This window comes from Colobus angolensis, unplaced genomic scaffold (genome assembly GCF_000951035.1).
Source record: "Colobus angolensis palliatus isolate OR3802 unplaced genomic scaffold, Cang.pa_1.0 Scaffold270, whole genome shotgun sequence".
NCBI lineage: Eukaryota > Metazoa > Chordata > Mammalia > Primates > Cercopithecidae > Colobus > Colobus angolensis.
Window position 1 is genome coordinate 3,985,863 of NW_012115933.1, and position 27,964 is coordinate 4,013,826.

Here is a 27,964-nt window from a genome sequence, read left to right on the forward strand (position 1 = left end):
AGTCTGTGGCCACGTTCCCCATCAGTAAAGTGTTGCTAGACTCCATTCCTGCTTGGAAGTTATCTTGGTATTCCAGACAAAATAATGAAATGTATTATAATTAATCTGACTGCACCTAGCTCTAGTATTAGGACATTTTCTGGACCCTAGAGTCCTCCAAGGCATGATTCTCATGATTCTCCTCCTGAAAGTAAGCCTTTTAAGGCTTCGAGAGCCATCAATTATTTAGCCTACATAAAAATGTATAATAAAATATGTATTCTTTTATGTTTATCTTCCTTTACTGAATATTAAATTTGTGAGATTTAGACAAGTTGTAACATTATATCATTACTATATTAAAAATTAAAAAGTATAAATAAATCACTCATGTTACTACCCTGACACAACTAATTTTATTTTTTATATTGCTTCAGTTTTCATTATATACAAATATTTTATAAAGATATATAATAGTTTTAATATTTGTATATATTTGCAATCACATAGTTCTACCAGTTTCATTTTCTTCTCTTCACACATAACATTATATCATGGGTATTTTTCCATATTATCACATGGTTTTCATAGTGACCATTATTCCCCATCAATACATATACATTAAATTGATGAATGCTAGTTTTGAGAGAAGAATGGCTCCAGGGGCCAGCAGCTTATAGATTTGCCAGCAGAGCAGGACAGTATTATGGAGCTGGCTCTGGATTTTCCAAGGATCATCTCTGTTAGAGAGCACAGAAGAAGGATATCGGCCTGCATCAGAACACTTGATCAGATTTACAAACTTGCTCAGAGTCTTTTGTTGGCATCTTCTAATCCATTTTCTATGCAGCAGCCAAAGTGATCATTACAAAAATATGGCGATCAGGTTTCCGTTAGGTAAAATATTTTGGTGGCTTCTCATTGCCTTTAATATGGAGGAAGAAAATGCTTAATGTTTAGAGACTAACTAGCCTAGTAGTTTCTGCTTCTATCTTTAGCTTAATCTTTTATTGTCAGTTTCCTATCTGTCAGTTTTTCATGGAATGTTCAAACCCCTCAAAGAACAAAAAGTCTGTAAAGGGGGGCATTACATGCTAAACAAAGAAGCCTCCCTATGATTATAAAATGATATCGATGCTGTAGAATTTATTTCTGCTTAAATAAGAAAGATTTTATACATGTATCCTATTATGGGTTCAAGATTCCATTTACCCAGATAGCCAGGGATAAGATTATAAGAGGAAATGGCTTCTCTGGAAGAATCTTTGGGGACTTTTTTGAATTTCTCATGTTGAAAATACCTAAAAAGTAAAAATGTCTAGTATGTCTTCAGGATAGCTAAGAAACTTTTATAAAGAAGTTACAGGCCCTCCTCCTAATCCCACACTCTGTCCATTGCCATAGCAACCCATATAAATAAAATGACAATAGCAGTTTCCATATAGGACCTTAAAGGAATTTCACTGTTCCTTTGAAGCTTTAGACATTTCCATACTTCATGGTATGCCCTAAAAATTACAATTTAATTAGACTTAAATATCAGAGTAGCAACTTATTTATTTTTTTGCCCAATCTACCTCATTGTTTATAAGGACCTGTAGATGGTCCCGTGCAAAGATGTCTCTAAACATAAATAACACTAACACAATTAACTTGGAAAACAGACTCCATTGTGCATCTTCCCCAGGGTGCTGGGGCAAAACATCATTGTTGGTTACTATTTTTTTCTAAAGTCCCTTATGGGCTTGGAAGTAACTTGTAACTGAAAAGTAAACGCACTGCATTTAAGAATATGCCTTCATTAAAGCTATGATTTCACTGTACATCCGTTGAGGGGCATCGAGGCCCCAGACAAAATCAAAGTGGTTCCAATCTGGCAATAGCTTAAAGTAACGAAGACTCTTGATTTGAGGGAGTATCCTGGCCACATCCTGGGGTGTTACAAGGACATCATGTCCACCAGCCCAAATAGCAGTAGGCACTTTCATGGCAGTCAGGTCATATATAGGCGGATGAGTCTGTGGGAGAGAAAGCAAGGGCATTCATGAGAGGAAGCTCCTCAAAGCAATAACTAAAAAGCCTGCTGAATGAATATGGACGATGGCCATAGTTGTGTTAGGCACCAGTGACATAGGAAGAAAACATACAATGGTCTCTACCTTCAAGAAATTTGCCAAAGAGGGAGAAAGGCAAGATAGCTAAGCAAATATTTGTATACAAAGTAAGGTATGTTAAATGCCATAAACACTCCCAAAATAAAATGGAAGTAAAGACAAAATCTATTTCCACCTGAGGGCTTCATAAAAAGAGGGGTCCTGTGAAATGACTCTTGAGGGAAGGTTGCATTTTGACAGCAGAGATGAGGGTGGGTGGGAGGCAGGAAGAGTTTGTAGGCTATGATCAGGAAAGGCAAGATTCCCAATGTACCTGGAGAACAGAATATGTAAGGGGATATGATAGGACATAAACTTGGAGGCAGATAGTCAAGGTCTGAATGTCAGGCTAGGAAATTTGGACATATTTTGGAAGTTTTGGAGACAAGGTAGGGTCATTTCTCAGAGGTCTGTCTTCAGACTACCGTGTGGGCAACAGTTAATGGAATCACCTAAAGAAAGAACAGGTTGAAGGCAAGTCCTGAAAAAATCTAGATAAGTAGTAGAAATGGTCCAAATTAAAGCTATTAGGATGGCTGACTTCTCCAAGGAAGAAAGAGAGTTTTGCAGAGTCCTCCGGGAATGCTAATCATTTCAGAGTGGTGAGAGGAGGAGTAGCCAGTGCTTGGGACAAAGGCAACAATCACAAACAGAAGGAAAAGTCAGACACCACTGTGGGAACAGAGATAATGCTGTGAACTTGAGGACAGAGCAAACTGTTGAGACTAGTTTTTTGGAGGGAATGTAATAAAAATTGGCATCAACTAAGATTAATTCACAAAATAGGACTGGCTTGGAGCAGAGTAGGACCAGCTAACTGTGGATAAATTCTAAGGACATTAACACTCACACATACTTTAGTACTTGACCATAATGATCTTGAATACGTGTGTTTATTTTGTTTCAGTTTCTTGTAAATGTAAATAATTTATAAATATAACATGTTTATTAAAAATAATGGAAGAAAACAGACATATGTGAAGTCCAAAATGAGAGTCCCTTACTGTTTCATGTCCATCCACTTCTTTTCTTCTTTCTTCCTCTCTCTGAAGATAACCACTTTAACATTTATTTTTTTTTTCTAGACTTTTTCTAAGCATTTGCAAATACATGCATTTGTGTCTAAAAATAGTGTCAGCAGCAGGGAAAAAACTTTTAGGGGTGATAGAAATGTCCTATATTTAGATTGTGATGTGGTTACACAAATAGATATATTTGTCAAAACTCATTAAAATGGGACACATAAAATTGGTAATGTTATTATATGTAAATCAGGTCTTCAAGTGATTTTTAAAAATAAAATATACATGGTCTATCTCTTGTAGTGGTTTTAAGGATTGGTAGAATTATTCCTCTAACAGACCAATTCATTACTGAGAAATTGATTAGTCTGATTGTTTTGATCCTCAGAAACAACTTATTAATACTTGATCTATAGTTGCACTAGTAAATAGCTTAAAATATGATAGCCTGGGAAAATACTTAAGACAATTTAATTTGTTTAGTTCATACTTATAAGCCAAGCCCCTGGCTATGAGAATAGAAAAGTGGTGACAGGATTAATTAAAAGTACAGTGATAAACGAGTCTACATATTTTTATGTCTTAAAGCTATATGGAAAAAGATGCCTTATGACCCAAGTCTTCAATGTTGGGTAATACTTATTCAACTTTCATGTGGAATTCTAATTTTTCTGTTGGTATTAAAAAGTGTATACTCATTTATGCTGTAAAGATTTTTATGAAACAATTTCTATTATTATGTAGCCATTAAAAATATATTTAAAAACCCCTCAGTAATGTTAGTCATCTCTTACTATAGCTTAAGTAAAATAGAAGGATTAAAAGTTGTATAAAAGTGATATAATACTGAGAAAATTGGAATAAATACACCAAAATGTTAGTACATATAGTTATCTCTGGATGGAAGGATTACACATGATCTAATTTCCCCTGTATATGCTTCTTTAATTTATAAATTTTCTGAAATAAATTAAAATTAAACTTTTTTTAAAAAAAGTTCTATCATTATAAATGCCACCAAATGACAGGTAGGAGTCTTTCCACCCTCAAATAATTTTTTATTATAATTTATCAAAATCAGCATTCTGTGGTTACTGTAAGTAGCTCACCTGATTGTAATGTTTCATATTATCGGCTTCATTTCCCCAGTCATAAGCTCTGAATTCGTCAGATTGGTAAAGCTGAAACAAATGTTTTTTAGAAAAAGAATAGTGAGAGTAAGAATCATGAGAGCTAACAGCAAATTTTAGAAAAATACTGTATGCTAGGAAGAAAATAGGGCTCCTAGATCACCAGAAGGATGTAAATACCCATTTTACAATTATGACAAGTGGAACTCAACAGAAAAACGAGCAATAACCCCCCTTTGGTTTAAAGGAAAAGTTCATGGAAAACCAAGCCTCATTAGAAAGAAGTCAAATCCCAGATACTTCTCTCTGGAGAAGTCTCAGTTCTCCTGAGGCTTCCCTAGTTTACCTCTTGCTTCAGTTCAGGGCCTATTTTAAAAACTCTGATTTAAGATGGTGTTCATTTATGTCATGTACTTGGTCTGTACCATAAAATCCTTTCTCTTAAATTCCAGGGAAATCAAGGCATACAGAAGGCAGCAAGGACAAACTGGAAACAAGCTCTTAAGATTCTTAGGGTAGGCCTGTTAACAGGGTCAATTCTGTCTTTTTAAATATATTGAAAATAAGGATTGGAATGGTTTTCCATGACTAAGACTCTACCTGTTTTATATGCAGAATGTTCTGTATTGATGAACCAGTAGGAGCATGTGACATATACACATCCATTCGACTCTAAAGGAGATAAAACTCATATTACAGCAATTGCCCAACAAAATTTTGCCTTTCAGAATCAGAGAAAAATGATGCACAGAAGAAGCTAACAAGACTGGGGCTTTGAAAATAACGAGGTAGAATTATCTAGATAAATTACCATTTATGTCAATACTTGAATGTGAGTGAACCACAGGCTGACTAATGCAATGGACTGCTTGACAGCAAACCTGTACCAGCTCTGAATCTGTAGGATAATTTGCTTATTTTCAAGTAGAAGGAATAGTAATGGTCATCACAGAGCAAAGCCAATTAGGAAAGGTTCTATGCGCAAGTGTGGGGGTGATGCGTGCATGCGCACCCTGGTGCACTGTCACAGATTAGATCAGAAAACCAGGAGTTCAGGCCCTGTTGTTGTTAATGATCAGCTCTGTGAACTTGGCCACCATATTTAACATCTTTGAGTTTCTGTTTTTTCATCTATTAAATGAACATACTAAAAGTCATACTACCAATTTACTAGGCTTCTATGGGGATAAAATAAAATATTGCAAAAGTAAAGCTAAAAGCCAATTTTTTCCAAAGGCTATTTCAATATTTGTAAACATTATAGAGATGAAATTTATAGAGATAAAATAGCAATCATAATTCTATGTCTTAGAAAATAATGAATCTAAGAGAAACTATTAAAAATGTTTACTTTTGAACAAGCCAACTTTGAACAATGGTTCCTTATGGGTTTCAGTCTAACACAATTTAGCTTCTTAGAGAATAGTGTAACAGCCTCATTGGCTGCTATTTGGAATACTAGAGACAACTATTCAACCACACCAGTCTGCGGATGTGAACACTTCCTCCTCCTTCTGTTTGAATTCTCAATAACAGAAAATGAAGAGGTGATAAAACAGCACTGCTGCTGCTTCATAAAGAGGGGATCCCATCTCTCCACTCTGTCCTGTTATTTTGTAGGTTAAGTGGTGAGTTTCATTTCAAAATAAAAGTCACCCATAAAGGAAGGAACATGTGAAATAAGATCAAGATTTATCTGTGCTTCTCTCCTTTTTTAGGATTTTATTTTTAATGCAATATATTCAAATGCAATAAATTCAAATTGACTGTAGTAAGTTGTGGCTAACTGAAAACATGTTAAGAAGCTACTACCCATTACAAAACATTCATTTTCCTAAATTTTGCCAGGGAATAGAAGAATGAAGCTGCCTATTCACTTCCCCAGTCTTCATATTCAAGGTTTGTTGAGTACTTAATCTTCTATGTATAGCAGACATCTACCTTCATGTTTCCGTATAAATTTTAGGCTTTCTTTTTATTTCGATGAAGAATGTCATTGGCATTTTGATAGGGATTGCATTGAATCTGTAGATTGTTTTAGATAGTATGGACATTTTAACAATATTGATTCTTGCAATCCATAAACATGGAATATCTTTCCATTTTTTAATGTCATTTTCAATTTCTTTCATCAGTGTTTCATAGTTTTCATTGTCGAAACCTTTCATTTCTTTGGTATGGTTTATTCCTAGGTATTTTATTTTATTTGTAGCTGTTATAAATGGATTACTTTCTTGTTTTTTTCTTTTTTTTTCAAAGATTATTTGCTGTTGGCATATTGAAATGCTGCTGAATTTTGTATGTTGATTTTGTATCCTGCAAATTTAATGAATTAGTTCATCAGTTCTGGCAGGTTTTTTGTTGGAGTCTTTAGGTTTTTCTAAATATAAGATTCTGAGCAAAAAGAACAAAGCTGGAGGCATCACATGACTTGGCTTCAAATTATATTACAAAGCTGTAATAACCAAAACAGTGTGATACTGGCATAAAAATAGACACATAGACCAATGGAACAGAATAAAGAACCCAGAAATAAATCCACACATTCATAGTCAACTAATTTTCAACAAAGGCATTAAGAACATACATTGGGGAAAGGACAATTTCTGCAAGAAATGATGCTGGGAAAACTAGATGTCCATATGCAGAAGAATGAAATTAGATCTCTATCTCTTGCTATATACAAAAACAAAATAAAAATGGATTAAAGACAAATTTAAGACCTGAAACTATGAAACTACTAATAAACAAAAATTGCAGAAACACTCCAGGACATTGGTCTGGGCCAATTTGAGGTCAGCCCTCAAATGCACAGGCAACCAAAGCAAAGATGAACAAACTAGATTTCATCAAGCTAAAAAGCTTCTGCAAAGCAAAGGAAACCATCAACAAAGTGAAGTAACAACGTGTTGAATGAGGGAAAATATTTGTAAGCTACCTATCTGACAAGGGATTAGTAACCAGAATATATAGAGGTCATATAACTCAATTGCAAAAAAAAAAAAAAAAAAAAAAATCTGATTTAAACATAGGCAAAAGGTCTGAATAGACATTTCTCAAAAAAAGACATACAAACTGCCAAGAGGTACATTAAAAACAATGTTCAACATTACTAATCATCAGAAAAATGCAAACCAAAACTACAACGAAATACTATCTTATTCCAGTTAAAACAGCTTTTATCAAAAAGATAGGGAATAATGGATACTGGCAAGAATGTGGAGAAAAGAGAACCCTTGCACAGACTCGGTAGGAATGCAAATTAGTACAGGCACTATGGGGAAGAGTAGGAGGGATCCTCAAAAATTAAAAGTAGAACTACCATATGATCCAGCAATTCCAGTGGTAGTTCTATATTTAAAAAAAAAATCAATCCATGGAAGAGACATTTGCACCCCCATGTTTACTACAGCACTATTCACAATAACCAAGATATGAAATCACCCTAAGTGTCCATCAACAGATGAGTGGATAAATAAAATGTGGTACATTTTGACAGTGGAATACTATTCAGCCATAAGAATAATGAAATTATGTCATTTGCAATAATGTGGATGAAACTGGAGAACATTACATTAAGTGAAATAAGTCAGGTATAAAAAGACAAATACTGCATGTTCTCACTCATATAGGGGAGTTTAAAAAAAACTGACCTTATAGAGATAGTGAGTAGAATGATGGTTACCAGAGACTGGAAAGGGTAGTAGTAGGGGTGGGGGAAGGATAAAGAGGCATTGGTTAATGGGTACAAAAATACCATTAGAAGGAATAAAGTCCTGCATGCACAATAGGATGGCTATAGTTAACAATAATTCATTATATATTTTAAAATAACTAGAAGAGTCAAATTAGAATGTCTCTAACAAAAAGAAATGATAAATGCTTGAGGTGATGGATATCCCAATTACCCCGACTTGTTCATTACACATTGTGTGCTTATATCAAAATATCACATGTACCTCATAAATATATACAACTATTATATACCCATAAACATTTTTAAAAGCAAAAATAAAATCTGTCTTTAAGTGTTTGGAATATCATATGAATTTATACAGTAAATAGATACATCAAAATGAGTCAAAGGAAAGCTGGAATTTCTTAAGGTATCAAATAGCCCTATAATTATCACACATACCTGATTCATATTTTTCTTGTTGGATCCAGCCCATAAGGACATAAATTCACTGCATATCAACCAGAGTATCTTATTGTTGCAGATTTTGGTAGAAGGTATCTTCTTTTTCTTATCTTCTAAAAAGAAACCTTTGGTACCAAAAACAGCCTATGAAAGTAAATAATAATTACCTTTGAATGAGATAAAATATTTGCAAACTATCCATATTACAAGGGATTAGTAACCAGAATATTTAAGGAGCTCAACTCAATAGCAACAACAACAATGACAAGAAGCCCAAATAGCAAGAGCAAAAAACAAGAATTCAAGAATCATCTTCAGACTTCTTGACATTTCCTTCCTTCTAGGAAAGAGCCATGCTTGGGGATCTATTTGTACTACTGATTCAGTCAAGGAGACCAAATTATTCAGGAAAGGTGACTTAGGAATCTATCTCCAAATGAGGAAGATTATCAAACATTACTTACAAGGAGATTGCAATAAAGGCTCTCAATCCCAAATGCACTTCTCCATAGTGAAGCTTCCCTGTATTCTGCCCAGTCAGTGCTTGCCAATATTTTTTCTCATTAATTGGTAAGAAATGTAAAACAGTTTTTCTTAAGGTCAAATAATACCTTGAATATGAGGGGAAAATCGGGGTTTTCCATGTTACCCATGTGCACATTGCATTCGAGTACTGTCCCAGATTAGCTAGCTCTCAGGCTGAAAAATAGAGAATGGCGAACCAAAGAGAAGGAACCATTGAACAGAAAAGATATGATAATGTTGCAAAGGCAGCAAAATTGAAACTTCCAGCACTTGGGAAAGTAAACTTGGATGGGGATTCCTGATGGGGTCTTGGAGCTTCTGGGGGAAACTGATGGAAGAAAAGAACAGGAAATGGGACTTAAAAGTAGCAGGAATATTGACAGTGGGAAATGTGAAACTGAGCTAACCCAGGAACATTATTTGCCTTATAGCTGACCTATGTAGGAAGAGCAACACATACAACACATATATGTATTTACAGATAGATGTGTCTCTCTCTGAATTTAATTTAACAAATTAGTTTGCTCATGCTGCCCAAATATAGAAAACATTAAAAACTAACTGATGGCAACACATTTTGAAATAAACTAGAAACGCTCTTGAATAAGGAAGTTACATCATTTGTGCTCTCAGTAAACAATACAATGAAACTATTATCAGACCAATCATTAGGCCCTGTGGAAATTCTTCCTTGTGTTAGCTCACAAATAATTTTTTTTTCCATTCCTACCACTCCACCCCAAACCAAGATCTCATTTTCTTACATATGAATTATTTTGATGTTCTAACTGGTCTCCTTGACTTCAGATTTGGCCCAAATCCATTTTATCCATCATCCCAAATTCAAAGGCCAATTTTGAATTAGATTAAATGCTATGTTCATTGTGGCAATGACCTTTGTAAAGAAACAAAAGCAAAGAGAAAAAAAAAAAAAAAAAAAAACCTCTTTAATAGATACAATTCCAAATCCACAATTGGCAACCAAATGACTTCTTCAACTCTTGAAAAATAACCAATAAATATTTGAATTGATACTTGAGTTGTAATACATTTAGGCTTTGGAATCTTAGCTTTAGGAAATTAGGGCAAGTTTCCATATTGGAAGCAATATATTAATTAGGTTTTTTTAATGTCAAAATTGGACACATCAGTGATTATGGGTAACTTGAAGTGTCTTTCATTTGGGCAATGTGAATTCATTGACCTACCTGACTAAATGGAACAAAAAAAACTTGGGAAAACAAGAAAAATTTTTGTTGTCATACAGCACTCAGCTCAGCTAGAGATTCTGACAGATACTCAGCTCTGCTAATGACCTTGTAGAGTAAATTATATTATAGAACCTGCAGATACTATGACACAGATATGCGCACACACGGAGACACACATACACGAGCACATGCCCACAGAGTCTAAGTTCTATAGATTTTATCTAAATTTCCTACTTTTACTTTACAGTAGATTTGAAAATAATAAGAATTTCTGATCCAAAATGAGATCCTCAGGTACATTTTGGTGAAAGGAGCCTACCTTGATTATGGAATTTGGAAGTAGAAAAAAACTGGTAAAAATGCCCGTGGGATATTTGAATGAGATCACAGGACCCAAGGCAAAATTCATTTTGATTCTTTGTGCCAGTTCAGGCATGGTGGAAAAGGCTACAAACCCTGAGAGAACAGGAGACAAGACAATCTTGTAAAAATAAATACTTATGCAATGTTTCTAACAAAAATGGGGCTCTGCTTAGTCATTTTTCCTTCTATCGTGATCATATTGGGGATGAATTGGAAGGCTTCTGGGTTATTCTACAAAGATAATCTGCCTTCAGTCTTCTCTGTTCTCAAGTCTCCAATTTTATTTTATTCTATTTATGGACAATTTGACTTGACTAGGGGAAATGGAGTAGCTGGCAGGGGAAAGGTGATGGTTAAGCTGTCAGAGTAGCTACTACTGTGTGAACTGAAGGTGACCTCACTTCCCAAGCATGGGGTAAATGCTGGCAACATTCTCATTTCATCCCTAACTCTGAGATGCCAGAATGAATCACAGAGCTTCCAGAAGCAAATAACCTGTCACAGGAGGTGAATTGATTTCTTTCTACAGCATCACCCAGTTATTCCAACAGGTTTTCTTTCTCACTACGGAGTGAAATTTCACTGCTCCCAGTGGCTTGCTGGGTGTTTATCAACCCTCTAGACTCTTCCCTGTTTCCAAAAAGAAAGGAGCTTTCCCTAGCGTCCATGATGGCCCAGTAAGGACCAGGCGTCTCCATTTGCTTTGCTCTCTCAGCAGTAGCATTGCACCCCTTTGTATCTCTGTGACGATGGAGATCAGCACGACACTGGGTAGGCTAGGAGGAATATCCATATAATTTGGTTTCCAGAGGTCCCTTCCTGGGCCTCCACTGGTGTGTGTGTGTGTGTGTGTGTGTACTGAAACACCTGTTGAAACATTGAAACTGTCTTGGCCAGATAAAGAAGAACTGAAATAATTGACTGAACAATTGATAAAAAGACTCTGAATCAGGAATAGCACTTCACCAGAGGGTGTTTGGAAATGTGCAGAGGTGAGATTTTTGGGGGTCACCCTGACTGCAGAGCCCTGTTTAATGGGCTGGGACCTAAATGTCCTACAAAGAGTGGGTGCTCCTTACATAACAGAAATTGCTCTGTCCAAAACACAAACAACATTCACTAAAAAATTTTATGCCCTAAATGTAACACAGAGCACAGATAATCAAATTCTCCATGGTTTTTTTTTTTTTTTTTGCAGGTCAAGTATAAGATCAGATCTAAGTCCTACCCACTTTCCAAAACCAACTAAAGTCATTCCTTCTCTATACCATTTCTCCAGAATCCTTACACACCCCATTGGTGAAATCAGATACACCTGGTTTGAATCTGTGTTCTGAACTTGTGTTTCTTCTTCTATGAGATGGAGATAATAACAGTCGGGTTGTTTTGAAGATCAGAGGGAGATACTGTGGGAAAGGTCCTGAACACAAGACCGTACACATAACGAATGCTCAATACGTGTTAGACACTGTAATTATTTGCCTATTAGTGGCATTTTTGATCTCCTACGAATTCTTTGACACCTTTTTAGTATATGCTCTCTGATGCTAGCTAACTGCTTGTTCTGAGCTTGGAAAGTGCCTATCAATCTAAAGTACTAATTAATATATATGTTACTGATGATCGTAGTGATAATGAAAGTATTTCTCTAAACTAAAATAATGTATTTTCACATGATTTATTCTCTTAAAATTGGAAACTTTCGTGGAAATGACAAATTCAAAGCTTTTATTAGTATGAGTTCCTTTCAACTTTTACTTGGAACTAAATTATTGATTTCTTTTCAAACTATCTGGGAAGTAAATTGTAAAGTAAATTAAGTAAAGTAAGTAAATTAAGAAGTAAATTGTCAACTTAAAAAACTTTAAAAATTTCTACATACTGCTTATGTTTACTTGTTATTTCACAAATACTAAATCACACACTAAATAGATCAGCTCAACTGATTTATTATAGTAAGCTTTTGTGTTCCAACAAACAAATATAACCATATCTTTTCAGTTTATTTAAATATAAGTATAAGCCCCTCCCTTTTATTTTTTAAAAATCCCAGTTGGGTTGTGAGAAAGAGATGATTGATGCACATTCATTATGTTTCAGCCATAATCCATGGCATTAAATTTTACTTTTTCAGCTCGGAGGGGATCTAGAAACTTACTCTGCAGAATCATTTCTTTGAATTTGGAACACACATTATTCCTGGGAAATTGCATCACCATAGTCAATATGCTGCTGTGACCAGAGACCCAGGAAAGGTTTGCCCTACATATAGTCTGTACACTGCAGGCTCATAGCTACTCAGAGTACTAGGGTTATTCCCAGCAGAGGACAGAGAATTGATATAAATAGCAGTTATTTTATGCCAACATAAAGATGAACTCCTGTAAGACTCTGAGAATACTGACCCTCAAAAACATACCTATTGTAGTGCCAAGTGAATGTCCAATGAAATACAATTTCTCCTGACCAGTTTTATTTACAATGAAGTCTATGACTCCTGGGAGATCATATTTGGCCATTTCATCAAAACTGCAAAATAAAACAGGGGCTTTTATAAATACTTGCAAGTTTAAGTTTAAAACTCAGAGCACTTGCTCACTTCTTTTTTACACACAGATTCTATACTGTTTACTTAGATTCAGTGTGTATTTCATTATTTATCCAATTATATGTAGGCTATTGTAGCTTTTTGTTTTTCTGCATATATACATTTTACTTCCTCATAAGAGGAACACTTTCAAGACTTGTGTATGATGTTTGAAGTTCAACCTTATGATTCCTCCTCTTCCTTCCCTTCTCTTGCTTTTCTTTGCCCTCCCTTTCCCCATCTGGCTTGCATGCTTCTACTTCTGACTCCCCCATGAGGCTTCACGATTCTTAGGGCCATTTAATACCCATATTTGGAAACAGGACTTTTGTAAATCACGATTCTACCATTTATGAGCTTTGCAACTCTTGAGAAGTTACTGAAATGCTCTGAGCCTATGTTTTCTCATTTGAGAAATAAACAGGGTAGTGCCTGGTTTACAGGGCTGCTAAAGGGGTTTAATGGTATGAAAGAAATGACTCTGGCTGCTAGTAAGCATTCATTAAGATGTTGTTAGTAGTATTCCTGTCCACATAGATACATATATATATGTGTGTATATATATATTTAATATATACCATATATTCCAATATTCCATAGTACCAGTATTTTGTTCTTCAGACAGGAGGAGCAAAAGGACCTATATAACATTTAGTCAAATCAGGTATTCCATAAGCCAGAAGCCTGTTTATTAAAAGGACATGTGAGGAAATCTATGGATTGGGACTTCCAAGAATAGGAGAATTGTTGTGACACCTCCTAAAGACTAGTGATACAATACTTCCTGATGCTTGCCCCTGCCCAAGAACTCTGACCATAACATTCTATTCTATTCCTCTACTCTTCTCAAACATTCAGTGGGTACTGAATGTTCTATTAATGTAATCGGAATACACACTCTGTTCTAGCAGCCGGTTTACAAACCAACAGGGAGCTTAGGCCTGAAGAAAGAAAGTCTATTGCAGGCATCAGCCTGTCCTCTAGTGACAGCAGAAAACTCTTCCATTAAAAGAAACAATTAAGATATCAAAAAGATTCTTCTTCATTGCCCATTAACAAGGTTTTAAAAACTTAATATTGGAGTTTTCGTGAAAATGGTACTATGTGCGATCTCAATCACAGTTTCTCTAAATCAGTACAGTCCTGGTCCGAATCATCTTTACACAGTTGATTGGTCATCCAGAAGAAATGCCTTGCAAAATTATCACTAAAATGAACATAAGCTTTGTGAGGTCAGAGAGTTGGTCTGCTCCCTGTTTGAGTGTTTGGGGCCTAGAACAGCGCATACAGTAGCCACTCAGTAAACATTGGCTGAATGAATGTGCACACTAGTCATGATAATTTCCTCAGCTGTCTCTTTGGACATACTTTTAATGTATAAAATTGACGGAATTGGATGAAAAAATGATCTTGTTGAAATGCCATACTTTGCCTGTGAAAAATCAAAGCTTCTTGCTGTTTCCCTCTGTTGAGATGTTAACAGAAACTACAAGGAGTTATATGACTTCAAGCGTCAAAGAGTATCATTAATAGCACCCGTGTTATTTTTTTAAAATTGCCTCCAATCTCCCCATTGAGTTTTCTTAGCTAATATTTACCTAAAGGCCCAGAATTTCTCATCTGTCTCTGAGAGTGTTTTGTGTCTTCTTGACCAAGTGTTTCCGCGACTGTTTCCCATCCATACATCATAACCTGCATCTGCTAGAAGGAATCCAAGGCTTCCATTGGCATAATTCTCAAGCCAGTAGGCATTGTCTGCAAACAGGGCATGCTGCATATACACAACTGGCCGGGGACCTAGGGGGAGAAAGGGTAAGATGAGAGAGGGAAGGAGAGAAACAGAGAGAGAGAGAGAGAGAGAGAGAAAGAGAGAAATTTATGGTAAATAGAGCATGTCAGAAACATTACAGAAATACACACACATGCACACATGGTAAAACAAAAACTGTTTTCACTTTTCCCTTGTCAATAGTATAGAGCATTATAATCAGGTAACTTCAGTTTCTTGAGCACATATTTTGTACCTGGTGCTGTGTTGACCTATTTATATGTATTAGCTTACTAAATTCTTACAACAACTCTATAAACTGCTATTTTGAGAACCCTCATTTTGTAGATGTGGAAACCAAACTTTATGTAGTTAAGTAACTTTCCCAGAGGGCCACCCAGATAAGAAGGCCAGAGCAGGGACTCAAACCCAGTTCTTTGTATGTCAAAGCCTGTACTGGTAACTACTCTGCTCTATGTATTCGTATATACAAATTTCCTGGTTGTGAAATTTATCATGCTTACTCAAGTCCTATAGCTCTTCCAGAGAGGAAGAAGAGGTGAGTGTAAATGGACACTGATTAGTTCCTCACCAAATTTCTATTCAAATCCCCATCCTCTGCCCAGTGGACAGCATTTAAAAACTACAATAGTATACTCAGCTCCATGTCCCTCTGCCAACTTCCAGATTCCCGAGGGAGACAGAGCATTCAGGGAGATGCAAAGAACCAGGGTGGAAGGTCAAGTAAGGCACTATAATTTCATGACTAAGAGCACAGGCTCTGGAGCCAGGATGCCTGGGCTTAAATTCTGGTCTGTCAGCTTGCTATTTGTGTGACTTTAGACTTCTTAACATAACCGGTTGTGCCTTAGTTTCATCATTTGTGAAATGGTGACTATTAGTGGTACCCATCTCATATTGTTGATGAGAGGTTTAACTGATTTAAATTATTTAGAATATTACATCTAATGAATGACCTTTAATTCTAATCTTTTCAAAATTATCTCTACTTAAGCAAAACCTTTCCCATAAAAGTTTTCTCCTTTTATATTTCACAGCTCCTTCACATCTGTGCCTGGGATTGCCAGATTTGGTAAAAAATAAAAACAAAAGTAAGCAAAATGATCCAGAACGCTCTACGAAATTTTTATAAATAGTGATAATAGTGAATAATGAATAGTGTATCTTAAAATGAGACTTATAAAAAATTATTTGTTGTTTACCTGATCTTCAAATTTAACTCGGTGTTTCATATTTTAACTAGTAAAGCTACTCATATCTCACCCTCATTTTTCATTCTGAAACTGGAGATATAAGAGGGAGAGAATGTCAAACATGACCTCAACTGGTACTTAGTATGTGTGGTGGGAGAAAAGATGCAGAATGAACATGGTAAGCAGCTGCCAATAAATTATTTGCTTTTGAACCATTGCAGATATTTTGCTTGTTTTATTTCTTCTTCAGAGGCTTTGCAGTTAAATTTTCCCTTTTAAGGAGTATCATTCCCCTGCTGTGGCATGGCTGGCCCCTCATTCTAGAATTCAAGCCTTACTGACACCATACTCTTTCACTCCATGAACCATCTATCTCTTAGACCAAATGTATGTGGATGTTAAGGTTTTCAGTCCTGGAAAACTTTTCAGAAATGCTGTTGTCATTTAACTAGATTGTTTTTTATCCTGCAGAGGGAGGCCCCTTGATTTTAGTGGGGGCAGGAGAGGCTCTTCTTGGGTGCCCCACAGTCAATTTCATACAACCCAGCAAATCTCCTTCTGACAACGAGGAGATCCATTTTCCTGGGACAAAGCAATTTTACACACGATAAATCAGTAATGAGGTGACAAAACGTAGGCTCCGCCTTCCTGTTTACACCCTAACAAGTACCTCTGGTTGCAGTTAGCAAGATCAGTCTTGCTGTCTGTATTTTTAGGTTCTTATCTGTCTTCAGACAATTATCGGGCAAAGAGTAAGCCTCCCTGTTGACTATTTAAAGTCTAATCCAATAATTCAAACCAATTTTGATAAACTCTGTTGATGCATATCTAGCACTAAATTCCTCCTGAGAAGGAGGAGGTCAATGCAGTCCCCTTTTCAGGAGAGACATATCTTGTACCTGTGCTCCTAATGTGTCTTCGCCCATAGGGAATTCTGTTGACAAGGAGTATGTACCCATCTTCAGTGGTGACTTCATACTCTTCACTGGGATAGCCATTATAGATGATGATTTCACTCTGCCCAGTAAAAATACAGTCGTTAGTGGAACTTCTCCAAAGGATATAAAAAGGAATTAAAACAAACCATCTATTGTGTGCTTATTAGGGTGAATTATCTGAAATTTATAACACCAGGCAACTGTAAAATTAATAAAGTCTTAATACAAAATAAGTAGAATGTTCAAAAATATCTACTATTGGCAAACATTTTGGAGGGTAGGGAAAATTCAGCATTGACCCATTCTTTCTGACAAAGCTATACCCTCAAGTCAGTTGTCTTCTGAGGCCCCTCTTGGTTTAAAAGTAATAGAACTATAGATCAATAGAAGACGATCATGTATATCAGCAAATAGCTTGATATTCTTAAAACATAAATTCAAAAGAGGAGTTCTATCTATAGAGAGATAGAGAGATAGATAGGTAGATGGATAGGTAGATAGATAGATGATAGATAGCACAATAGCACAATTTTGGTTTGCATTACTGGACAGTATTCGTTTTTCAGCCAAAGATCTAACTAACTTGACTCTTGCAGAGGTCAAAAACCATCTATATTTTATCTGTTTTATCAGAGATTTTATGTTATAACAGAACCTTTTGTAACCTCATAATCCATTAGTCCTGCTTTATTTGATGTTCTTCACAGTTTTCCATGACTTACAGTATTCATCCACACCTCAGGATTCACTTCATTTTCCAAATCAAGGAATCCACCAGCATTTAAAGTTCCACAGATCAAACAACTTGTTGTTAAAAGCAGCCACATCATAGAAATGCCTGGCATAAAACACTTAATATTCAAAGATTAATTATATCTATTAATGTTGATTAATGAAATAAAATGATTAATGAAATAATTAATTAATGAAAACTTGAATAACACTGAAAGCAGATAATGTATTAAAGGGACTAAATACAGTGAACTAACTTTGAGCACTATTAATCTATTTTTTCATATAGAAGTTGATTATAATCCAGTTCCTAAAATGAAATAAATTTAACCAAGTATGGAGGCATTTTTGGTCTGTAATTAAGACTGAATTGCTGGCCAGGCGCGGTGGCTCAAGCCTGTAATCCCAGCACTTTGGGAGGCCGAGACGGCGGATCACGAGGTCAGGAGATCGAGACCATCCTGGCTAACACGGTGAAACCCCGTCTCTACTAAAAAATACAAAAAACTAGCCGGGCGAGGTGGCGGGCGCCTGTAGTCCCAGCTACTTGGGAGGCTGAGGCAGGAGAATGGCGTAAACCCGGGAGGCGGAGCTTGCCGTGAGCTGAGATCCAGCCACTGCACTCCAGCCTGGGCGACAGAGCGAGACTCCGTCTCAAAAAAAAAAAAAAAAAAAGACTGAATTGCTTTAAGTCTTTGTTTGCCTACGATTTGCCAAAATATCTAAAGATTCAGAGGACAGGTTTTCATACCATGGCCAAGTGAAAAGTGGAGTTATCCCCTAGCTAAGCCCCATATCCCACAAAGTAAACAAGAAAAATGGATAAATAAAACTTTAACCAAACAAAAAAGCTTATGATTAGTTTCTAGTGATGTGACTATTTCTCATGTGGCACCCAAAGGCAAATTTTGCATATTTCAATGTGCAGTCTCACTTCTTTGCCATGGTTTAAAAGTATATCTGTTCAAAGGTAGACCAACACTATAACACTAAACAGTATGCTCATCATATAAGTGCTGCAGTCAAATGGTCTAAATTTGAAGTCCAGCCTCACCACAAAAGAACATGCCTAACCTCAGGCAAGTGTTTTAGTAGTTTTGTCTCTTGGTTTCCTTGTTAGTAAAATTGGGACGATAATATAACCTATCTCATAGGGTTATAGTGAGGATTAAGTCATATAACAGTGCAGTGTAAGTTCTTAATAAACGCTTTAACTATTTTTCTTATAAAAGTGAGTGAGAGATAAATATTAGAGAGAATTTACTATAACAAATTAAGATTTAACTTCTAGAAATGCAGAGTTTACCTCTGAAGCTACATAGCTTTGCATACATTAGCTATGTGGTTGAAGATCATCTTATATCTGCAAATGTTATGAAACTTTTCAAATTGTATGAAACTAATAATAACCAATAGCTTCTGAGTGTTCTTTTGGTAGGTCTTGCTCTAAATAGTTTACATGTTATTTAAGCTCTCAAAATCTCCATAATTTTGGTACTATTATTCTCATTTTATCAATGAAAAACAAACAAACAAACAAAGGCTTAGAGAGATTTAAGACCTGCTCAAGGTCACAGAGCCAACAGGTGACAGATCTAGGGTGGACACTCAGGCAGACTCACTGCAGAGCTCTTGCACCTGACTGCCAGTGCAACTGGCACCTTCCAACCTGCCTCCTGGTTGTGATAGATCTTCATCTTACCTAGTTAGATGAGCTTCACCTGCTCCCAAGGACTCCTTATTGATGAGGAACTTCTGAACTTTTGCTTTTGACATCAGGCTGAAGAGTAAGAGATGATTACAGTGACAGTTAGAAGCTGGAGAGATGAGAAACAGGAAGCTTGTGAAAAGGAGGAAGCTTTAGACTGAGACACACACCCAAGGCGTGTCCCTGACACACCAAATGCTGTGATGCACTTGTAGGTTGGGAAATAGTGGTCTACATGATGCCAAATAACCAGTTTGACGGAATCCTTCATGTTTCCACTGAGTGTCTGTCATTGTTGGGAGGACTTAGCAATATTTTCAAACCAGTGTGTCAAACAGGGAAGTAGAACAAACTCAAGATCTTAATGGGCTATTATCAGAGATAATAGTATCTCCCTTCCCCACTTGATCCTTCATGAGGGTCAAACAGAGTAACATGTTTAAGGAACTAGTGCCAACCATGCAGTGTGTAGGGATGTGTGTGACTGTAACTCGTTTGAGAAGATGAGGGAACCCTGACTCCGGGATCCTGAAACCAGAAGGAATTTGGAACTAGCAGTATGGCAGAGGAAACTAATTCACATGCCAAAGAGATTTAGCTTGTTGCCAACTTTGGCACAGTAACCTTTGTTTACACCAGTGGTTAAAGGCAGAAATGGAGGCCGAATAACAACAATTTAGCTCTAAGCCCCACATGAGATACCAGACAATGGAGGTACATGTGCCTCAGTTTTCTACTTCACTTAGTATGCCTATGGAGCTTAAGCAGTAACTGAATCTCTTTCATCTCCCAGCATGAAGAAGGGTAGGGAAAACTAGGTTGCTACCCAGCATCACATAGGAGTTTCAGTTCTATTAGTTTGGATTTATCCTCAAATCCTTAAATCTTTTTAAAAAAATGATATTTTGTATTGTCCAAATCGTAATATCTGTTTTAGTGAAGTGGGAAATTTCATGCCAATTAAACAAACGTGGAGTAAAAGGAAGCGTTCAGCTGGTCGGAACAGGGAAAAGTTATGTACCACTCCTTAATCATTTAGTCTTGATGAAAGACTCAAGCATGTTTTGCCCTGATTGATAGTATGATGGCATAGGTATGTGGATTTTCCTGGAATTTCTCGTGGTTTTTAACTTCAAAAACAATCCTTTCTAATAAAACTTTAATGGACTCTTTAGAAAGTTCTAGGAAGCACTATGTTATTATTATTAATATTGATTTGTTACCTTGACTTAATATGGAAATAGCACAAATATAGTTCAATTTCACAGATCTTTACAGATTGTAGATTAGCTCAAATCTTAAAAGAGTTTCTACATCATTGACTCATATTCTTTCCTCAACTTTGAGTTATTTGAATAATTGCGAAAATTCTTGTAATTCTTTTGTTTGTAAAGAAACAAAGTAATGTCAAAGAAATAAAGCTGAACTTTCTCCCAATGCTCCATCATTCTTCCCATATAAGCTTGCTATTTTAATATGTATTTATTACTGAATATTATATATTTTCTATATTATATATCATTCTACAATATTAATACTATATTCTATATTACACATTTTCTATATGATAAAAGTATATAAGAAATATATAATGTTATAATGTTTCTATTATATTTTTCAACACTCATACTGAAATTAATTTAAATGAATAAATTAAAACTTGTTCCTTGGCCCTGTGGGATACAAAATGTTAGCCCCTACTCTCTAGAAGCTCAAATTTTTCCATTTTTTTTTTTAAATAAAATTAGATGATAGTGGAGCTAGAAAGGGGTAACCTCTCAGAAGGCATGTGGTATTTTTGAAATCTTGGTCCAAGTATCATATTATGGCCTAAGCTAACTGCTTAATGACGGCTACTCATTCAGTTATGAAGATGGTGGAACATACATGGTTGAACATAGATCCTTGACTTTGGGATCTATCTGTAGAAGTGATTACTATTTTTCTTCCAATGTCCTATTCAAAACACATTTGCTATTACAGTGTGGTTATCTTTTTGCTTGTTGGATTGCTTCTTTCTCCTCAAAGGCTGCCTTTTGAAATTTTCTCTTGAAAATAACTCAAAATTAAAAAGGTTAGGCCATAACCAGCAAAATAGAAGCTAGTGAGAATTTTGAAAAAATAAATAATTTGAACCTCACACTTTTGAGACAAATTTCACCCTACAGTAAAAACTGTGCATGAACAAGAACCTGGATTTTGTCTCTTGCTCACTAGATTATTTATCTAATTTATTTTGCATCCTAAAATTCAAGCATTGCTCAACAGAACCATAAGTGTCCGTAAGTATATGTGTGTGTGTGTAAAATTATTAATTAGCACACTTTTGCTTAAGAGAAAATACATTATATTTTAAAATTTCATCTCATTACTCATAAAGCAAAGTTGGCAATGTTCATAATTTCTACAAGAAACAGTGTTGTTTTTGAGATTACGTATTAGAGTAGAACGTGCTTTCTTTTAGTGTCAGTGAAAATGAATCCCTGTTTCAGTGCCGTCTATAGTACATCCATCTTTAAAAACACTAATGGCTACGATAGAGAGAAGAGAGAAGTGACAAAAAGGCCTATCAATCATAGTTAACTAAAATATTAAAGATTTTTGAAGAGGCCATAATAAGCGTATTGAACATACATCCATCCCAACTCAAAGTGTTCAAAGGAAAGATGACTTACATTTAAAGAGAAATTATTGCCAAGAGTGCCGGCAGCTGTCCTTGATAACATCCATGTTCTGGAGTGGTAGGATCAGGACCATCCACGTTTGTGACAAAGGTCAAATCCTTGTGAGAATGAAGAGGAAGGGCCATACCATTGAATATGAGGAAAATTATATCATTTTCCTGCCCCAGGCAGATTTACCCTCCTCACTTCCTGCTTAATATACAGCATGTATGTATGGTATTCTCTAGAGCTCATTTTGTATTTGAATTTCTGTAGGAGGTATATTCAAATGTAGATTCTTAAAAAAAAAAAGAAAGACAGGACACTTAGCTAGACATTCAAGTTGGATCTAGTTTAATTTGTCTTATCCAACTTGCAAGAGTAAATAAATGGTGATTGGAATGTGCAAAGAGGTAACATTGTTGTTTTGATATATGCTCCTGTTTTCTTCCTGAGTTAATATTCTACTTTGAGTTACTATTAAATCACCTTCAAATCTCGCCAGCACCCCTGAAAGTAGATAAATGGTTTTTAGTGTTGGAGTTTCTTGATTTCATTCCTCCTCTAATCACCATCACCATCAAAAATTTTTGCTGAGTGAGTGAATGAGTGATTGAATAGATGATTCTGGAAGTCCAGAGAATGCAGCTTAGTTACTGAGGAATACTAATAATGTTATTATAAATAATAATAGTGAATTATTTATTATTTATTAAGTACTTAGTATGTGTCAGGTATTTTACTTTGATACGCTACCAACTTGGCTATAAATTCCACTGGCTTTCTTTGCTGTTACAAAGGAAATTTTTCTTAACATTACCTGCTAAATTTAATAGAAAATAGGAAATTCACAGGAAAAATTAAATCTTGTCCTGTTTTTTAACTAAATTGAAAGAGATACACTGCTATTTACAGATTGCAAAGCACACGAATACAATTTAAAACTGCTACCTGATAGTTTTTCTCTTCTTCAGCCTCCAAATTATTCTTAAACCTAGTAACCACTGTAGCACAATCTGATATCTTTTACACAGTCTGTATTCTTGCATTTTTCCATACATTTAAAAAAATCTTATAAATGCAGAGTTATTGCATTTTCCTAGAAATAACCACAATTTTTAGGGGATAGTTAACTTACTCTTTTCACTATCTTAGCATGGTCCAATAGAAATATAATGCGAATTAGGTATTTAATTTAAATTTTCTAATGCCCACATTTTTAAAAAGTATAAAAGGTGAAATAAAATTTAAAAATACATTTTATTTAAACCAATATGTTCAAAATATTATTTCCACATATAGTCAATATCATTATTAGTGAAATATTTTCTGATACGATTTGGCTGTGTCTCCACCCAAATCTCATCTCAAGGGAGAGACCTGGTATGAGGTTATTGGATCATGGGGGTGGTGTCGGTCATGCTGATCTCGTGATATTGAGTGAGTTCTTATGAGATCTGATGGTTCCATAAGTGTCTGGCGTTTCCCCTGCTTGCACTTCTCTCTTGTCTGTCACCATGTAAGACGTGTTTGTTTCCCCTTCCACCATGAGTGTAAGTTTCCTTAGGCCTCCCCAGCCTTGTAGAACTGTGAGTCAACTAACACCTTTCCTTTATAAATTACCCAGTCTCAGGAAGTTCTTTTTTCTTCACATCATAGCTATTATCATCATTTAAAATCACATATGTGGTCTTGTCTTTTAAGTATTCTTGAGAATAATACTTCAATGATTTTGTTTTCAAAATCCTCTGAGTGGCTAGGAGCGCCTAAAACCAGACTCTGCTTATCCCTTTGGGCTCATCTCACCCCATTCTCTCTTTGACTCCTTGGGCTTCTTTAATTTTCTTAATTTAGCCTAGCTCCTCGCCACCTGAGGTAGTCCCCTACCTGTATTATCTGGCAGATGTCATGGATATCAGCCAAAATTTCATGTCTTCAGAGAAGACTTCCCTGTCCACCCTGGTGAGGTGTAATTTTTGATGGATTCATCACACTTATTAAATTAAAATTAAAGGTTTAAGTATGTAAATTAGTATAGGTTGAACATTCCTAATCCAAAAATCTCAAATCTGAAATGCTCCAAAATCTAAGACTTTTTGAGCACTGTAATGCCACAAGTGAAAAATTCTACATCTGACCTCATATGATAGGCAACACTCAAAACACAGTCAAAACTTTGGTTTCATGCGTAAAATTATTTAAAATGCCCTACAAACTTACTTTCAGCCTATTTGTATAAAGCGTATATGGAACATAAGTGAATTTTATGTTTAGACTTGGATTCCATCCCTAACATATCTTATTACGATATGCAAATACTCCAAAATCCAAAATATATCTCGTCCCAAGCAAATTGGATATAGGATACTCAAACTATAGCTGTATAGTATCTGATATTTTTATTACTCTGAGTGCCACTTGGGCAGGAACAGTGTTTTCCTCATCATTCTTCTTGTTCTGAATGACTAGTTTATAATATATACTTATAAGATTAAAGCATAAAGGTTAAAAGTTTGGTTACCTAAAGTCAAGGTTTCAGAGTTCAGAGAACTAATATTTTAGAGCAAATTGCCCAGTATCTCTAAACTTCAGTTTCCTAATCTGTAAAGAAGAGATAAGAATGATACCATGTTATAAGGCTGTCATGAAGATTAAATGATACAATTCATGTAAAATGCTTACACTATTATTTCCCTATGAAAAAGGCTCAGCGAACTTGAATGATTGTGGAGGGGATGATTTTTGTCAAGCCATATGCTTCTTTTTTTCCATGTACACCAAGCAACAGTTTCATACTAGAATTTCCCATGTGTTTTATTACAGGAAAAGAAAACACTAGTCTGGCCAAATTACAGTTTTTGATAAAAATTATAAACATGTGTTTTGTTTTATGTTCTGCATCTCCTTGTACATTTCAGTTGCATGAATCAGCATGTGTAAGTGCATTCATTTCTGGGGCAATGACAAGATCAGTGTCAGGATATGCCAGTCTAATATGCCATAGTCACCAAAGAGGTGTCTCCCTGTGAAGCCTTTGGTGCCCTGCCAGCCAGCCTTCCCCTGCCAAGACTCAGATATCCTTTACTACCCTCCCCATCATGTCTACAGCCCCCTTATTTATGCCAGGAAATTCTTCATAAATGAGTCTTAGCCAAGTTTATATTAATTACATGTTGTAAAATACCCCAATTTCTTCAGGGCCCAATCAAGTGCTTCATAACACTTGACATTCCCAGTCACCAAACATATATTCATTGATCATTGACTCTGTGCCTGAGTGATTGTTTTCCAACCCTATATAAAGATATAAAAACAAATTCAGCAATCAGCAATGCAAAATTCAATGTCTGGCATTCAGTATAAAATTATTAAGCATGCAATAAGGCAGGACCCATAACCAGGAGAAAAATCAATCTATAGAAGAAATTCTCCAATGACAGAGGTGACTGAATTAGCAGAAAATATGTGAAAATATTTTTAAAAATATATTTACTCAAGAATTTAGATCTATCAAACTTTTAACCAAAGAGACAGAATAATAATTACCATCTTATATTAATATTATATATAATTTTATTATAACATATCATATGCAGTATTACATATTTATTATACATTGTTATCTAATCTTTAATACATCATAATTATATTTTAATATATTATATATAATATAATTATAAATTATATATCATGTTATATAATATAAATATATAATTAATGTAATTATTATACAATAATAACAAATAGTAGTAGTAGTTACTATTGCTGATAACAAATTACCACAAACTTAGCAGTTTAAAGTAATATACATTTATTATCTCACGTTTCTGTGGGTCAGTAGTCCAGACATGGTATAACTGGGTCCTCTGCTCAGGACCTCCCCAGGTTACCACCAAGGTGTTGACCAGGATGCTCGTGCAATGGAGGGTTACTAGGGAAGAATGGGCTTCCAAGTTTATTCAGGTTTGGGCAGAGTTGATTTTCTTGTGGTTATATGACTGAAGGCCATGGTGTTTTGCTGTTTTATCAGCTGGAGGCCACCCTCAGGTTCTAAAAGCTATGCTTAGTTCCTTGTAAGGCAGTTTTCTCAACATATCTGTTTATTTCAGCAAACTAACAAGGAGAATAATTTGCTCCAATCTGCTAAGATGATGTGCAGTGGCATGATCTTTGCTCACTGCAACCTCTGCCTCCTGGGTTTAAGTGATTTCCCTGCCTCAGCTTTACAAGAAGCTGGGATTACAGGTGTGTGCCACCATATCCAGCTAATTTTTGTATTATTAGTAGAGACAAGGTTTCACCACGTTGGCCAGGCTGGCCTGGAATTCCTGACCTCAAGTGCTCCTCTAGCCTCAGCCTCCCAAAGTCCTGGGATTACAGGCGTGAGCCACCAAGCCTGGCCGACTTCTTGTATAATGTAATCAGGATTGACATCTTATCACCTTTGCCATATGACATAACCTAATCAAGGGTGTGACATCTTACACCTTTGCCAGTTCTGTTGACTTGAACAAAGTCTCATATCCCATCCATGTTGAAGGGGAGGAGATTATACAAAGGCATAGATACTAGAAGATGGAAATCACTGGGGATCATTCTAGTGTCTGTTCATCTCATTATTATTATGAAAATCCACTTGCTTAGAGAAAGGAAAGTACATTTAATTTTGTAAATATGCCTCCATCAATCTAATTAGGTCTTGATAAATTTCCTGAGGTGCATCCTCTCCAAGGTAAAAATCCACATGATTGTAGTGTGGAATCAGCTTGTAATAAATAAGGTTGGCAATTTGAGGAAGTAAATTTTTGACATCCTTGGGATCAGCCACAATGTCCTGTCCACCATTCCATATTGCTGTTGGAACGTCCATCTTAGTAATGTTGTATAAAGGAGGTGTAAGCTAAATGCAATAAAAGAGAGAGAAAAAAGTTTTTACAGAAGATTACATTGTAGAAGTAACATTAACTATCAGCTGTTGAGCAAGTTGTTTAAATGCTACAAGTGTACAATTAGTTTACACTTAATGGTATATAAACATTAAAATGTTAAAAATACTTGAAGCCACTTTTGTGCACCAATATGAATTGTGAATTGAAAAAACAATGATTGTATTTCTGACTTGCACGTTTGGGAAAATAAGAAAAGATTCTAGAGGAAGAGGGTTCTTTTTTCCATGGGGGATCATCTTTCTAGTCAGCATTTGATCTCAGAATGTGACCTTTTCAAGCAAAATGTCGGATAGGATAAATATCCCTTCTCCTAGGCACAAATCTGGGCTCAGCGGCATTATTAATATTTGGGAATCAGCAGACTCTTCAGGGAGCATTGAGACCAATGCATGAAAGACATTTGAAGTATGATGTTAAAAAGGAGTCAGTCTGTTACAAATAACTAGTGACTATAGTACTCTATAAACTCTCAACAAATTTTCCCTTACTGCTTCTTTCTTGTATTGATTCAACACAATCTCCGGTCCAGGTAACCAGGTCTGGCCAGTTCGTCCTCCATTCTTCAGGCCACAGTGATTGTATGAGAGATAGGCATGTGACTAAAACTGGGCCAGAGGTGTCTCTAGAATGCTTTGCCATAGCCATTGAGAATATAGTATCTTTTGGTGGAGGTTGGGGTGAGGGGGCCGTTGGAAAAACTATGTGAACTAAGTACATCTAGTCACCACTGTTTCCTCACAAGAGACAACCATATTCTGAAATAGTGTGTGTGTGGCATATCCCCACCCCACCCCTGCTGCGTACATCTAACTATAGCAGCTGTGGAGAAAAGTCAGATGTTTCACAAGAGTTAGAATTGAGTTATACATTTTCATTGTTAT

General features: G+C 35.7%; 2 protein-coding genes across 2 annotated transcripts in view; both read right to left on the reverse strand.

The window, feature by feature from the left end:
* Positions 1 to 1,763: 1,763 nt before the first annotated feature.
* Positions 1,764 to 17,861, reverse strand: LIPN (lipase, family member N). Its single transcript, XM_011947892.1, has 9 exons — positions 17,754 to 17,861; positions 16,993 to 17,110; positions 14,710 to 14,908; positions 12,944 to 13,053; positions 10,481 to 10,617; positions 8,423 to 8,569; positions 4,885 to 4,956; positions 4,264 to 4,335; positions 1,764 to 1,997 (listed from the first exon to the last, which is right to left on the reverse strand). The coding sequence occupies exons 1-9, from the start codon at positions 17,859 to 17,861 to the stop codon at positions 1,764 to 1,766; spliced, it is 1,197 nt and encodes a 398-aa protein (XP_011803282.1).
* Positions 17,862 to 26,794: 8,933 nt separating this feature from the next.
* The window catches only part of LIPK (lipase, family member K), a 29,319-nt gene continuing 28,149 nt past the window's right edge, over positions 26,795 to 27,964 (reverse strand). The window contains exon 9 of the mRNA XM_011947893.1: positions 26,795 to 27,034. Within this exon, the coding sequence (XP_011803283.1) occupies positions 26,795 to 27,034 (240 nt within the window). The remainder of the gene's footprint in view (positions 27,035 to 27,964) is intronic.